Source organism: Polyodon spathula, chromosome 14 (genome assembly GCF_017654505.1).
Source record: "Polyodon spathula isolate WHYD16114869_AA chromosome 14, ASM1765450v1, whole genome shotgun sequence".
NCBI lineage: Eukaryota > Metazoa > Chordata > Actinopteri > Acipenseriformes > Polyodontidae > Polyodon > Polyodon spathula.
In genome coordinates this window covers 20,693,177-20,708,670 of record NC_054547.1, presented here as the reverse complement: position 1 = coordinate 20,708,670, position 15,494 = coordinate 20,693,177, and the positions used below count along the sequence as shown (strand labels likewise).

At 46.5% G+C, this 15,494-nt stretch overlaps 1 protein-coding gene across 2 annotated transcripts in view; it reads right to left on the bottom strand.

Moving 5' to 3' along the window:
• The window catches only part of LOC121326738 (sulfhydryl oxidase 1-like), a 156,271-nt gene that overhangs the window by 137,723 nt on the left and 3,054 nt on the right, over window positions 1-15,494 (bottom strand). For both annotated transcript variants that reach the window (XM_041270173.1, XM_041270174.1), the window contains exon 2: window positions 3,667-3,767. In XM_041270173.1, coding sequence (XP_041126107.1) covers window positions 3,667-3,767 — 101 coding nt within the window. The remainder of the gene's footprint in view (window positions 1-3,666; window positions 3,768-15,494) is intronic.

Here is a 15,494-nt window from a genome sequence, read left to right as displayed (position 1 = left end):
GCGTCTGCACCCTCAGCCTCCAGAACAGCAGAGTCTCTGTTTCTTACTGCAGGAGCCCAAGAAGCGGGCCTAGGCATATTTCCCACTATTGGGGACACGATCACGGTTTTGGTGCAAGGTTCCACCTTCACCAAAGGGGATAAAGACCCAACCTGTCCGTCCAAGCCTTGCAGAATGACAGATGCGATACTCAAAAAAGATTACACATCAGCACCGCTGTCGGCCCGAGCAGCAAATGCCATGGCCATACTGGTGCTCTACCAGAATCAGTTGGCAGAGAGGCTGCAGGTGAGGGCTAAACAGGCAGACATGTGGGAGCTCCAGGCGGTGGCTAAGGCGATGACCGACCTAATAGAGGAGTTAGGTCAGGCATCAGGGGCGCTTGGAGACCAAGAAGGTGGCGGTACTGGATGCCCCCATTACACTGAGGCAGACTTTTGGGGCGACCTTTAACGTAAGCCTTGAGAGGTCCCACATGGCCAAGGAGGTCGCCTCCAAGTTTTCGCGCCTTCCAGCTTACTTAGCGCCCAAGGTGGCATGGGCAGCCTGCCGGGGTGAAAGGGTCTGAACGTCGCCCTCCACCCCAGAATAGACAAGCAGGCAGAGGCAGGGGACCACCGCAGGCCAGGAGTAACCGGTTCTCCAGCTGGCCAGGGCCTAAGAAAGATCCACCCCCTCCCAAGCCCAAGGGAGACCGCCCCAGAGGGGCTCCGGCTGCCACCAAACCCCCCTCACAACCAGACTGACCAAAGGCAATGAACCATGGCAAGGCTGCACCCAGGACTCCTGGGTGCTATCGACAATGAGACACGGATACACTTTACAATTCCGCATAGGTCCGCCACCCTTCAAGGGTGTGCTCCTCACCACCGTCGAACCAGCGAGGGTGATACTCCTTCAACAGGAGATCGCCAATTTTCGAAGGAAGAACGCTGTACGTTTGGTAAGTCCAAGCGCTGTTCTTAGCGGCTTTTACTCCAGGTACTTCCTGGTGCCCAAAAGGGACGGTGGTTTCAGGCCAATTATGGACCTCATGGTCCTCAACTTGTTCCTCAAACAGAGGAAGTTCAACATGTTGACAGCACAGCGTATACTCCAGTCCGTCCAACTGGGCGACTGGTTCACACTGATTGACCTGGAAGACGCCTACTTTCACATCCCAATCCATCCCGCGCACAAAAAATATCTGCGCTTCGCCTTTCAAGGCAACACATACGAATTCTGCGTGCTGTCATTTGGCCTCTCGCTGGCGCCCCGCACATTTTCAAAGTGCATGGATGAAGTACTGGCTCCACTCGGGCTGCGGGGTATTCGGATCCTAAACTATATGGACGTTTGGTTGATTTGTCAAAAGGACACGCAGAGGCACACACAAAACAGGTCATAGATGATGTGGCTCTCCATACATCAATAGAAGAGGAACTTCGTACCGTCTCAGTCCGCAGTGCTCGTGGGGATCAAACTGAACTATGTGAGCATGCTTGCCTCACTTTCGGAAGACAGGATTCGGTCATTGGAGACCACACTCTCACTATTTGGAGAGGACGCTCTTCTACAGGTCAAAGTATATCAAAGGTTGTTGGGGCTGATGGCAGCCGCCTCAAGAATCCTTCCACTAGGGCTGCTGAGAATGCGCCCGCTTCAAGCCTAGGTGAATACGCTCAAGGTGCACCCGGTCCGAGAGCAGTACCAGCTGGTGCGAGTGTCCAGAGAATGCCGGAAGACACTGGAGTGGTGGCTCCGTCCCAGGAATCTGTGCCTCGGATCTCCCCTCGGATCCCCTCACAGAAGGGAAGTGATCACTACAGACACCTCTAGTCTGGGCTGGGGAGTGGTCTGGAATGGTAGAGGAATAAGAGGTCCGTGGAAGGGACATTGGCAACAAGCACACATAAATGCGCAAGAGCTGCAAGCAGTGAGCCTGGTGTTATTACATTTTCGCCAGCAATTAGCGCACAAACATGTGCTGGTCCAGACGGACAACACCATTGTGGTAGCCTACATAAATCACCAAGGCGGCCTGCGCTCACTGGGCCTTCACCACGCAGTGCACAGAAACTTGCATTCCATCAAGCAGTTCACCTCCCCGGTGTGGACAACAAGGCAGCAGACCTCCTGTCCAGAGGAGCTGCAGACAGCTCGGAGCCCAGTACTCATATAAATGCCCAATTGAGACGATATTAACCTTCTTACAACACCTGTTTGACACAGGAAAATTAGCATCTACTTTGAAGATATACCTGGCAGCAATATCAGTGTGCCATGACAAAATTGACTCGGTGTCCCCTGGGGCACATTTCCTGGCAGTGCAATTTCTTAAAGGGGCTCGGAGGCTTTGTCCTCCCATGAAAAGTATGGTCCCCAAGTGGGATCTAGAACTGGTACTGCAGGCCCTTATGGGTCCCCCATTCGAGCCCATGGCGTCAGCAGAACTGCGCTCTGTTTCATTAAAAGTGACATTTTTAATAGCCATTACATCTGCCAGACAAGTAAGTGAGCTTCATGTGCTGTCCATCGATAACATATGTATGGCTTTCACTGGAAGTGACTCGCAGGTAACATTAAAAACAAATCCATCCTTTTTGCCAAAGGTGGTATCTTCATTCCATATTAACCAATCAGTGGTTTTGGAAACTTTCAGAACTCCCCCACACGAGTCAGAGGAGGACCGTAAACAACACACGCTATGCCCAGTTCAGGCTCTGAGGTGTTATTTAGATAGACCTGCGTCCTGTAGACAGTCCAACCAGCTGTTTGTCTGCTATGAGTCCCGCTCTAGAGGTCAGGCCCTATCGAAGCAATATCTAGCGCACTGGGTGACAGATGCGATACGCTTGGCATATGAACAGACAGACTCGCCGTTACCGAGGGACATTACGGCCCATTCTACCAGGGGCCAGGCAACTTTGTGGGCTTTCCTTCATGGCGCCTCCTTAGATGAGTTATGCAATGCTGGTACATGGACAGGTAGTCAGACATTTGTGTGTTTTTACCGCCTTGATGTGACAAACCGAACGAGACCCTCTCTGGGCTCTAGAGTTTTGCAGGCGGCATGCCCTTAGGCGTCATGTGGGCTCTGTTGCTATCGCCGCAGGGACGTACTGTCATAATCTGGAGCCACGACAGCTTTGGTACAGCTTTCCCATCGGTAATGGTTGTCATTCGAATTGAAAGGGAATGTTAGGTTATTACCATAACCCTGGTGCCCTGAAAGAGAATGACAACCATTACCCTTCGAGGTCGTGTCCCCAGCTGAACCCTGTTTTCGAAAGAAAATGGCGATGTGCTACTGTGAGCACGTCCCTCTTCAACAGGAGGTGGGAGGGACTTCCCCCTCAGAGCAAGGCCCTAATAAGGCAGATTTTTTTATATATCCTCAGTGATTGACAGTCAGAGAGGCTCTTTCCATTCAGTAATGGTTGTCATTCTCTTTCAGGGAACCAGGGTTATGGTAATAACCTAACATTTCTTTTCTTTGAAAATTCCACATTGGAGACCTATATAGGGAATGTACTAGTTTGTTGGCTACAATCATTTTAGGAACCAGTTGTCTCTATAATTACACGTTAAGGGGAGTATAGACCATGACGTTTGCCTTTCCACAGGTCTGTTTAACAGTAGTTAACAGCATTAAAACCCAGATTGACAGAGTTGCCAAAACTGTACCTTCAAAGTGGGATATCTGTTGACTTCAAAGTGGGTGCAGGATATCCGGTTCTTGCTGTCTGCGCAGTCAATGGCTGCTAGACTGATGGCTGGCTTCCATTCTGAAAGCAAACATGAGAAGAATGTGAGTTACTATTGTCCACTAAGCACTGTGTTCTCATCTCATCAAACAAACACACAATTAAAGCTTTGTGAATAGTGCCCAGGGGTTAATCTGTTGCACAAGCATGTAATTCCTTTTAAATCCAGCAGAGGTCACTTAGTGCAGATGCAATGGGAGAGATTGGCAACAAGAATGTCAGTCCAGGACTGTTTCTCTGATTTGGGCCCCCGTAGCAAGTCTGTTGGTTGGGCGACAAATTGGAAACACCTGCCAGGCGTAGCACACACATTTGCGATTAAAGAAATGCTACCTGTTGATTTAACTCTGTCAAGACTGCAGACCTCTGTGCAGACCGTTCAAATAGTATAGGAAGCTCCACCTAGAACTGTAAAACCTCTACTATGCCAACAGCAACAGCAGAACTGATTCAAACCAGAATGCAGCTGCACCATTTCATCTTCATTGCTGTGTTTGTGTTTGCCTCTCACCATGTAAACAACACAAAAACAAGTGTATCCAGCATCAGAGAATCTGCTAATCAAGTGCAACTTTTCCATTTAAGTCTTTATTTATTAAATGTCCATGCCTTACATTTCATACAATACTCTGTATTACACTTCATACAATACCTTCCTGCATTACACTTAATACAATACCCTGCATTACACTTCATACAATACCCTGCATTACACTTCATACAATATCCTGGATTACAGTTCATACGATACCCTGCATTACACTTCATACAATATCCTGCATTACACTTCATACAATACCCTCCTTAATCACACTTCATACAATACCCTGCAGATCTATACTTTTAGATTTTTAACTACTGGCCCCTTGGGCTACTGAGCTACTGTTTTTACTGGCCCGGATGCAATTTTATCTGGCCCAATATTTTTTTTATGGTGGTTTTTATTTTCAGTATGTTTCTAACTGTGTATGGTAAACAAAGAGAGCCCACGTCTCAAAAGAAAGTGGCTAAACGAAGCCTTTCAATACACGTTACTTCAGCCATTTTAACATGCGCACATTTGTGTGCTTGTCAGAAAATGAAAATACTATTAAGATTTCAAAATGTATGTGTACAAATTATATTCTTTTTTTCACAAGCAAACCCGCAAACCCCTTTTACCATTTGGTCACAGCAACGCTAAAACTGCATTCTAATAATCCTAAGTAGGGATGAGTCAGTTTAGTCGAATACACGATTACATGAAAATAAAAAATAAAATATTCGAATAGCATATTACATATTCGAGTACACAAAAAAAGCCTCACGCAACTCTGGACTGCAGTTAAATGTAAACACCTGCTGCTGACTTTCTGTGAATGGATGGGGTAATGCCAACATTTGCACTGACCATTAAAAGTACAGCCTGGTATCCTTGTTTTGAATTATTTACAGGTTATTGAATACACAAAGTAACTTGATTAGATTCATCAGATGTCAGTACTTGATGGCTAGTTGTAATTAGTAATGTTAAACTATTGTAACGTTGGAATGTATTTTCCATTGTTTTGGCCATGTTACACTATTAAGATTATTTTATAAATATTATTTGATAGAATTAAACAGATTTATAATATTTTGTTGCTATATGATATGTGTTATTTTATTCTGAATACACTACAGCAAAAAAATATTATTTGTTGGTTTGAGCAATATTATGCTGCTGTTGCTTTAACTGGAAGAGTTACCCGATGTTACGTTGCTGCTCATTGAATTCTGTATTTTAATTAAGTAAACAAAAAAAAACAAAAACTTGTGCCTAAAGAAATAGGGTATTGAACGAACACATCTCATCTTGGACATAGTTTGTACACTTTGTGAACTTGGCTAAACTTTACCGGCTTACACTGTTATGCTGTCTGCTTGTACACGCGCATATGCCTTTTACTCTTGGGGGTGTAAAGGACCAGAGTTCGGGTAATCGAATACCCCAAAATGTTGCACCCTGTGTATTCAAATAGGAAACTATTTGAAATATCCATTCCTAATCCTAATAATAAACACTATTAAAACAATGTTCACAATACAAAATAATAACATTCCTTCCCAGAGCCTCTCCCAAGTCAGCACCAGTCTTGCTGAGTGATACCAGTGGAAAAATTGTGAATGGCATTTTTGACCTGAACACATCGGATCCCAAATCAAAAATCTTATCGCGTATCTGGGTGTCGATCGGGACATCTTACTGTGAGACTGGATATGATGTAAACGAAATGTTGAATTCTGCAAGGCTGCGAGTTAAATGTGCCCGTGCTGCACCAATATTCAGGAACGTGCACCATGCTACGCCAATGTTTTAGTTTATAATTTACATACATTTTGATGTGACAAATATTTATACTCACAGATGTCCGCTAAGTGTCAGCTTGGGGTGTGTGCTTAGCTTTTGGGAGCTGTTGCTTGTGACAGAGGGCCTCATTTTTTAATTAGACGTGACCGCGGCTTGAAAAAAAAACTGAAGAAATCACAGCCCTGTTTGTATCTTAAGAATTAGGCCCCGATCCAGCTTCATTTGAAAGGCGCCATACGAGTGCCTGAGGAAAAAAAAAATCACACAAGCTCAATTCGACGGGTAGTGTGAGGTGTGACTGTGTTTGCCACTTCAGACTACTACTGAATATGTTCTAGTCTTTAAGAATATATTGTTTAATATAAAATATGCACAATATGATAGTGTTTTAAAATATTCTTTATCGTTTTATAACGATATTCTGATGCTTTATTTATGGGACTATAATTTAAATTCATTTTTGTGTACTAGAGCCGCTATGATTAAATCGAAAATCGATTTTTTGATCGATTCCATTTCTCATTATATACATCGATATAAATACTGGTTAATCTATTGAATAATTACATTTTTGTAACAGGCATAGTTAATAACATTATTTAAGATTATCAACAAAAATACACCAAACCTTGCTAGTTACAGTATTTCTGCCAGACAAAGTAGTGGGTGCGCTCTTCTTTTACTGCTCCTGTTAACCAACATCTGATTTGCTGGTCCAGGCGAATCAGTTTTGAAATGCTTTGTAAGTACGCCCCTCTGTGTTCGAAACAAAACAAAAAAAAAAGTGTGTTGCCTTGAATCCAGAGCAAGATGACAGGCTTATATTCCTGGAAAACAGCCTGTAAATGAATTGTGCATAATGAAAAAAAAAAAAAAAAAAAAACTGACTGTATATAGTTTGCGCTTCATAATGAACTGGTATATAATGAATATTTAACAATATTCAATAGCGTTTAAATAAATAAATAAATAAATAAATAAATAAATAAATAAATAAATAAACGATCAGTGATGTTAAATGCAATTTTGGAGTAAATATCAGCTTGACCTATAGCGGGTATACATGTTGTACTAAGAATTTTATTATTATTATTATTATTATTATTATTATTATTATTATTATTATTATTATTAGTCGGTCTCTGGTGCTTCATAACTATAGGACAAACTGCGATCTCTACCAGCCCCGGGCCATGGTTAATGTCGAACCCTGCGTGAAATCAGCTGAACAAAGTACATTTACTTTTAGTACGTTAGCCGTTGAGTGGGGGTGGTAATAACTATTTTGTGATTTGTGCCTCTCCTGTCAAAAAAGTCATGAGCCGCCACTGTTGGAGTATCAGTTTGAAACTAGCTAATCTTCTGTGCCACTTAGATAGGGTCAAAAAACAAGTGGATTAGAAACCCATTTGTGAACATTGACAGTGAAATGCACATGAACTTGACATCAAAGGAGTAACAGCCTAACTGAGCTTTCATGTGACAGCTCTTAGTTAGTCTTCACACATCGAAATCTGACTGACATCTATTTACACGTTCGCCACCACATACTCTTAAATTGTGAAAGTGGATTCCCTTTCAAGTGAAATGACAACCATTACCGAATGGGACGAGCCTCTCTGACCGTCAATCACTGAGCATATATAAAAAAGCTGTCCTATCAGGGCCTTGATATGAGGAGGAAGTCCCTCCCACCTCCTGCTGAAGAGGGGCTTCCTCACAGTAGCATATCACCACTTTCTCACTCACCTCACTGAGACAATACACTGATTGCCTTGTGCTTTTCTTTGTGCTGGAAATTGGTTAATTTGTACGGTTTCGACCTAAAAATTTGATTCATAACGGTAAGCTACTTAAATACGAGTGCTTTTGAGATTGATAGTTGCCTTCATCTTGCTTCGGTAGATTCTACTGATTACAGTTGATTTCAACACCTCTATAGAGATTGGTGCTAGGCCTTTATTCTCAATTATTACCTTCTGTAGTTAAAAAATAACATTTGCTGTCGTGTGAGCTTTGGTAGTGCTGTAGGGTGAACCCGTGGGCTCATGGCACCGTCCTCTACACCGATTAACTCGGCTGCAGCTACCATCCAGCACGGGCCTACTCACCCTTTTCAGCCTCGGGCTTTCCTAGCAGCACCACGCTCCTCCTCGACGCTGATTGACTCGGCTATAACAGCCCGGCATCGACTGCACTCTTCCTCGGCACCGACCCCGACACTGATTGACTCGGCACCGACTGCAACAGCTCGGCACCGACTGCAACAGCTCGGCACCGACTGCGCTACCTTGGCGCCGACAGTGATTAACTTGGCACCGATTAACAGCCCTGCACCATCCACGCTCATTTCTGCACCGACACTGACAGACAGCTCGGCACCAACACGTATTGCTTGGCACTGACGCCCTGCGCCATGTCAGTGTGCTCTGCAGGGTCCTCCGTTGGGTTCCACCAGTGTGACAAGTGTGCAGCCAAACTCCCCAAATAGGATGGGCACACTTCTCGTGCGAGGTGTCTAGAGCCAGACCACGCGGCCAGGGCGCTGGCGGGTGATTTGGACTGCTCTCCCTGCCAGAAGTTCTCCAAAAGAACAAAGCGCAGGAGGGCAGCCTTCTCCCCAGCAGATTCTCGCATTATCTCATTTTCGCCAGCAGTTAGCGCACAAACACGTGCTGGTCCAGAGAGACAACACGACAGTGGTAGCCTATATAAACCACTAAGGTGGCCTGCGCTCGTCGGGCCTTCACCATGCAGCACACAGACTCCTGTCTTGGACTCACAGAAACTTGCATTCCATCAGGGTGGTTCACCTCCCCGGTGTGGACAACAGGATCAACAGAGTCCAGAGGACCTCCAGACAGCTTGGAGTGGAGACTGCACTGTCAGGTTGTGAGACAGATTTGGGAGAGGTTTCGTACGGCACAAGTCGACCTCTTCGCCACAGCCAAGTCCACTCATTGCCCTCTATGGAAAGACACAGGGGGCCCCCTGGAAGTAGACGCACTAACTCACCCCTGGCCACAGAGGCTCTTGTATGCGTTCTCTCGGCTACCGCTATTACTCCTGACACTAGAGAGGATCAGGGTGGAGAGAGCACAGGTTTTTCTGGTTGTACCCAGATGGACGAGGCACCCCTGGTTTGCTCTCCTCTCCAACACGTTGTTGGGCCAACCATGTCAGCTCCTGCTCCTCAAGGACCTCCTGAGCCAAGCAGAGGGTTTATTATGGGTCCTTACGGGTCCCCCATTTGAGCCCATGGCCTCAGCAAAGCTGCACCCTGTTTCCGTTTGGCATGTTTATTAGCCATTACGTCTCCCAGAAGAGTAAGTGAGTTTCATGCGCTGTCCATCGATGACACATGTATGGCTTTCACTGGTAATGACTAGCGGGTAATATTAAGAACAAAGCCAGCCTTTTTGACAAAGGTGGTCTCATCATTCCATATTAACCAAACACTGGTTTTGGAAGCTTTCAGACCTCCCCCGCACGAGTCAGAGGAGGAATGTAGACAGCATACGCTTTGCTCGGTCCGGGCTCTGGGCTGTTACCTGAATAGGACAGCGTCCTGGAGACAGTCCAACCAGCTTTTTGTCTGCTATGGGTCCTGCTCGACAGGTCAAGCCCTATTGAAGCAACATCTAGCGCACTGGGTGGCAGATGCCATATGATTGGCGTATGAACAGACGGACTCTCCCATGCCGGGAGCTTTGTAATGCTGCTACATGGACAGGTAGTCAGACATTTGCATGTTTTTACCGCCTTGATATTGCAAACAGAGCGAGGCCCTCTCTGGGCTCTAGGGTGTTGCAAGTAGCATGTCCTTATGCGTCATGAGGGCTCTGATGCTATCACAGTGAAGCTGTACTGTCGGTAATCTGGAGCCACGACAGCTTTGGTACAGCTTCCCATTTCGGTAATGGTTGTCATTCCACTTGAAAGGGAACGTTAGGTTATTACCATAACCCTGAACCCTAAAAAGAATGACAACCATTACCCTTCAAGGTCTTGTCCCCAGCTGACCTTCGATTTCAAAAGAAAACGGTGATATGCTACTGTGAGGATGTCCTTCTTCAGCAGGAGGTGTTCGCACACACAAAAAGGTTGGGGACCACTGTACTAAGAGGCCACTGAGATGACTGACAGCGACCCTGTTGTACGCTACGCGCTGCTCAGGTGTATGACCACGCGGTCAGGGTAGGCACCATGCACAGCTGCTTTTTAATATCGCGGTGTGTGACTCAGTCCGTGCCACTTCAGTACCACGGTGCACACAGTGCTTCTTGACTCACAGTACCGATAGAGCCAAGTGCGCCGGTGCTGCACAGTATCTGTTGCCCCGTGCTTCGTGCACTCGGTACGCATGGTACCTGGTGCTAGTGTGGGAACGGATGATCCACACAGTGCCTCGTTGCCTCTGCCTGTAGTCGGTGCTCCACTCCGCTGTAGGCTACGCACTGCCCCGGTCGTGTGACTGCGCGTAGTCCAAGCTAGACACCCCTGTCCAGCCACTATGCTGTGTTTACTCTTTTTCTGTGTAACAACTTGCATCGCTTTGCGATTGCAGACTGCTTAAACCTTACAGCACTTGCTGTTTTGTGTTTTCCTCTGCTATTGCCTGTTTAAAAGAAAGAGATGCATGATTCTCCACCGGACCCCGGCTCTGCCGTGCTCTGCTGTAGTTGACTCTGCTGGACTGCCTCAGCCGCCTACTTTGCACGGTTTAAAAAAAAAAAAAAAAAACAGTTCCATGCACTGTCGTGGTGACTGCTATTTTACCTTGCTGCTGGGTGTGTGTATATGTGTTTTCTTTACTGCCATGCAGTTTAAAAAGAAAATGTAGTATGATTTCCACCGGGACCCAGCTCTGCTGCGCCCTGCTATTGTGTCGCATACACCGGCTTGTTTCAGCCCGCATACTCGGTGGGCTGGAAAAAAAAAACAAGTTACCGGCTTTGCCGCGGTGACTTATTTTTTACCCACAGCTTGCTGTGGTGTATGTGTGTGTACTCGTTTTTTACTGCCTTGCAGTTAGAAATAAGTAAATAATAAGTGCGATTCCTTCCCAAGAACCTAGCTCTGCTGTGTCCTGCTGTTGTGTTGAATCCACCAGCTGTTTTCAGCCCGCCTACTCGGCGTGCTGTTTATAAAAAAAAAAAAAAAAAAAAAAAAAAAAACAGTTGCATGCGCTGCTGTAGTGTCTGTTATTTTACCCTCACAGTTACTGTTGTGTATGTGTGTGTGTGTGTATATGTGTTTTTCTTTACTGCCTTGCAGTTTAAAAAGAAAAAGTAGTGGCATGATTCCTTACCGGGACCCAGCTCTGCAGTGTCCCGCTGTTGAGTTGAAAATTAGCAAGCTTATTTTAGCCTGCCTACTTGGCACGCTTGGTCACCCGCCTGGCATGGTGAATGTGTTTCTCCCATAGCTGAATGGCTGTGTGTATCACTCTGTATTTTTATTCTATTACTCCCTTTGCAGTAAAAAATTAAATTAAAAAAGCAGTACACTTTTATTCCTGCCTAACACGCTGCAGCTCATTGAGCCAGTGCTCCACTCTGTCACACGCTGTGCACTGCCACGTGATGTGGCGGCACGCGGTTCAGGACCAGGTTATCGCCGCTCTGCACCATGGTGCAGCACAATGCGCTCCCCTGTACTGCTCTCCTGATGACCTATGCACTACCCCGGGTTGTGTTGACTTCATGCATCCATGCTGGCGCCACAGCATGTCAATAACACTTGGTGTCTTCGATTGCTTCGGTGCACCAGTAGTGTATTCTATCTCACTCAGTGTCCTCGGTGCTTCAATACACGGCTGAGCCATACGGTGGTTCGCCAATCTTACAGGAGAGCATCCTGAGTTTTCTGTGCGGCGATTCGGCCTCTCCTTACCCCCACACATTTCAAAATGTATGGATGCCTCCCTCGCTCCCTTGCGGCGGCAAGTGATCAGGGTAATGAATTGCCTATACGACTGGTTGATCTGCCCAGTAGCAGGAAGGAGCAGTGGCCCACACAGCTATTTCTGATGAAGGACCTGTTTGAGTCTAGATTTCACCCTCAACAATGCTAGAGCCAATTAATAGCAAGCTAACCTGTCGGACGACAGAGTAGCAACTATCCAGCACCACCTCTCCCTGTTTCAACATGGATAGAGGGTGCCCCTTGTCTTGTGCCGCAGCAATATCAGTGTGGCTCGATGTGTTCCATCTGCTTTCAAATGCGATGGACACCGTCGGCTGACAGTGTGTCTTGCTTGCTCGGCGGCCCTGCGCTGGTGGAGGGCTACCTCTCACCTGCACCAAGGAGTCTGAATGGGAGTAGTTTCCAACCGCAGGGTAGTGATGACGGACGCCTCCAACTCAGGTGGGCAAAGGCAGGAAGGCAAAGGAGTCAGTGGGTCCTGGTCAGTCAGGCGGGTTCCTTGCCCTCCAGTGCTTCCTACCCGTGGTGCGTAACAAGCGTGCGTTGATCCGCATGGACAACATATTAATGGTGGCGTATGTCAACCACCAGGGTCGCATTTGGTCCCTGGGGTTACATCATCTTGCCTTCAGGCTTTTGACTTGGGCTCAACGGCGGAGGACATTCTCTTGAGGAAGGGTCCATGTCCGTTGGAGTGGCAGCACCAACCTCAGGTGGTGGAGTGCATTTGGAAACGGTTCGGGAAGGCGCAGGTTGATCTCTTCGCTTCGGCGGAGATGACACACTGCCCCCTATGGTACTTTCTCCACCGCTGCAGCGGTCCACTCTGCCCTAGCCCGCGTATAGCCCAGTGCGCTCCTTTACATGTTCTCATCTCTACCATACCCCCAGCCTTTTTCGAAAAGGTCCGGTCAGAGAAGGAGTCAGTTCTCCTGTTGGCCCCCAGGTGGCCCAGGAGAATCTAGTTCTCAACCCTGTGCCAGCTATTGAACGATCCTCCCTGGGAGATCCTGCCAGGATCTCCTCAGTCAGACAAGAGGCACGCTTTGGCACCCAGAGCCGGGAAGGCTCCAGTTATGGGTCTGGCACCTGAAAGGGACCTCTGGTCAGCCTTAGAGCTGTCAGATGCAGTTCTGGGTACACTGCAGAATGCTAGGGCGCTTTCCACTAGGTCGCTGTACGCCAGTGGAAATATTTCCAAGATTGGTACCGTACTAACGGTCATGATCCAATCTCTTGTCCTATGCCTGCCATCTTGCAGTTTCTGCAAGATCTGCTTGAGGTTGGTAGATCACCTTCCACACTGAAGGTATACCTAGCGGCATTTTCTACTTGCCATGCCCCCGTTGACTCAGTGTCACCGGTTTCTCCAAGGCGCTTGGCGGTTGCGTCCTCCTAGGAGGGCTACTCTCCCCGAATGGAGCCTTGAGATTGTACTGGTGGCTCTCACGCAGACCCCGTTTGAGCCTATATACTCAATTGAGTTGAAACATCTGTCCATGAAGACAGCCTTCCTCTTGGCTAACACCTCCACAAAGCAAGTTAGTGAGCTGCAGGCGCTGTCTGTGCATAGCTCCTGCATGCATATTTGGGAAAATGGTAGCAGAGTGTCACTATGTGCAAACCCTGCCTTTCTCCCCAAGTTGGTTTCACATGAATCAGTCTGTGGAACTGGAGTCCTTTCATCCTCTACCGTTTGCTTTGTAGGAGGATAGGAACTTTCTCTGCCTGGTTCGGGCATTGATGTTATGTGGATAGGACAAGAACGCTGCGTCATTCTGACCAGCTCTTTGTCTGCCACGGGACACAGACCCTGGGACAGCCACTTTCGAAGCAGCGACTATCGCATTGGATTGCGGACACAGTCTCGACTGTGTATGATGGTGCTGGCTCACCCTCGCCTGGGCAGGTAGCCACACATTCCACAAGAGGTGTGGCTACATCATGGGCCCTCTTCAGAGGTGCCTCCATGGCTGAGATCTGTGATGCGGCTAGCTGGGCTACCCCGCATACTTTTTCCAAGTTCTATCGCTTGAATGTGAGAGATCCCTCATTGCCCTCTATGGGCACTAGAGTCCTTGAGGTTACACGCTCGCACCGCTAACCTCGGTCAGGCAGGGCTAAAGCATCCCTCGTATGCTGCCGTTCTTTTCTCCCTTGTGACGGCTCTGGTACTCATTTTCCCATAACAATGATTTGATGCCCATCTTCGAATTGAAAGGGAACATTAGTTTACCTACCGTAAACCTGGTTCCCTGAAAGAGAAGATGGCCACCAACCGCAAGGTCGCGTCGGTCGACATCACGGGTTCGTTGTGAAAACAGGGTGAGGCTCCCCTGCGTGACTGTTATGTACCCTTGGTAGGCAGGACCGAGGGGATCACTGAGGGGAGGGGGGCCTATCGGCAGCTTTGATAGAAAGAGATCAGTGACACCTACCAATAGGCAGGCGTATATCCCATAATGATGTTTTGGTGGCCATCTTCTCTTTCAGGGAACAAGGTTTAGGGTAGGTAAACTAACAATTTGAATGCTGTTTCACTTTCGGTGTGTAAATTACAACAAAACATCATGACTTTTTTTTCTGAATATTCTAGCCAAGAAGCAGCTATATTTTATACCACGCTGTATTTACGAGTGTACTTCCAAACATATAATTTGCTTGAATTATATGTACTTCCAAACATATAATTTGCTTGATTTTTTTGAGGATGCAACATCGATAATGGATAATTGCAAAGCATATGACATGGTTTATTTAGATTTCCAGAAAGCTTTTGACAAAGTCCCGCACAAAAGATTAATTCTCAAACTGAACGCAGTTGGGATTCAGGGAAACACATGTACATGGATTAGGGAGTGGTTAACTTGTAGAAAACAGAAAGTACTGATTAGAGGAAAAACCTCAGAATGGAGTGTGGTAACCAGCGGTGTACCACAGGGATCAGTATTAGGTCCTCTGCTATTCCTAATCTACATTAATGATTTAGATTCTGGTATAGTAAGCAAACTTGTTAAATTTGCAGACGACACAAAAGTAGGAGGAGTGGCAAACACTGTTGCAGCAGCAAAGGTCATTCAAAATGATCTAGACAAGATTCAGAACTGGGCAGATACATGGCAAATGACATTTAATAGAGAAAAGTGTAAGGTACTGCACGCAGGAAATAAAAATGTACATTATAAATATCATATGGGAGATATTGAAATTGGAGAAGGAATCTATGAAAAAGACCTAGGAGTTTTTGTTGACTCAGAAATGTCTTCATCTAGGCAATGTGGGGAAGCTATAAAAAAGGCTAACAAGATACTCGGATACATTGTGAAAAGTGTTGAATTTAAATCAAGGGAAGTAATGTTAAAACTGTACAATGCACTTGTAAGACCTCATCTTGAATATTGTGTGCAGTTCTGGTCACCTCGCTATAAAAAAGATATTGCTGCTCTAGAAAGAGTGCAAAGAAGAGCGACCAGAATTATTCCGGGCTTAAA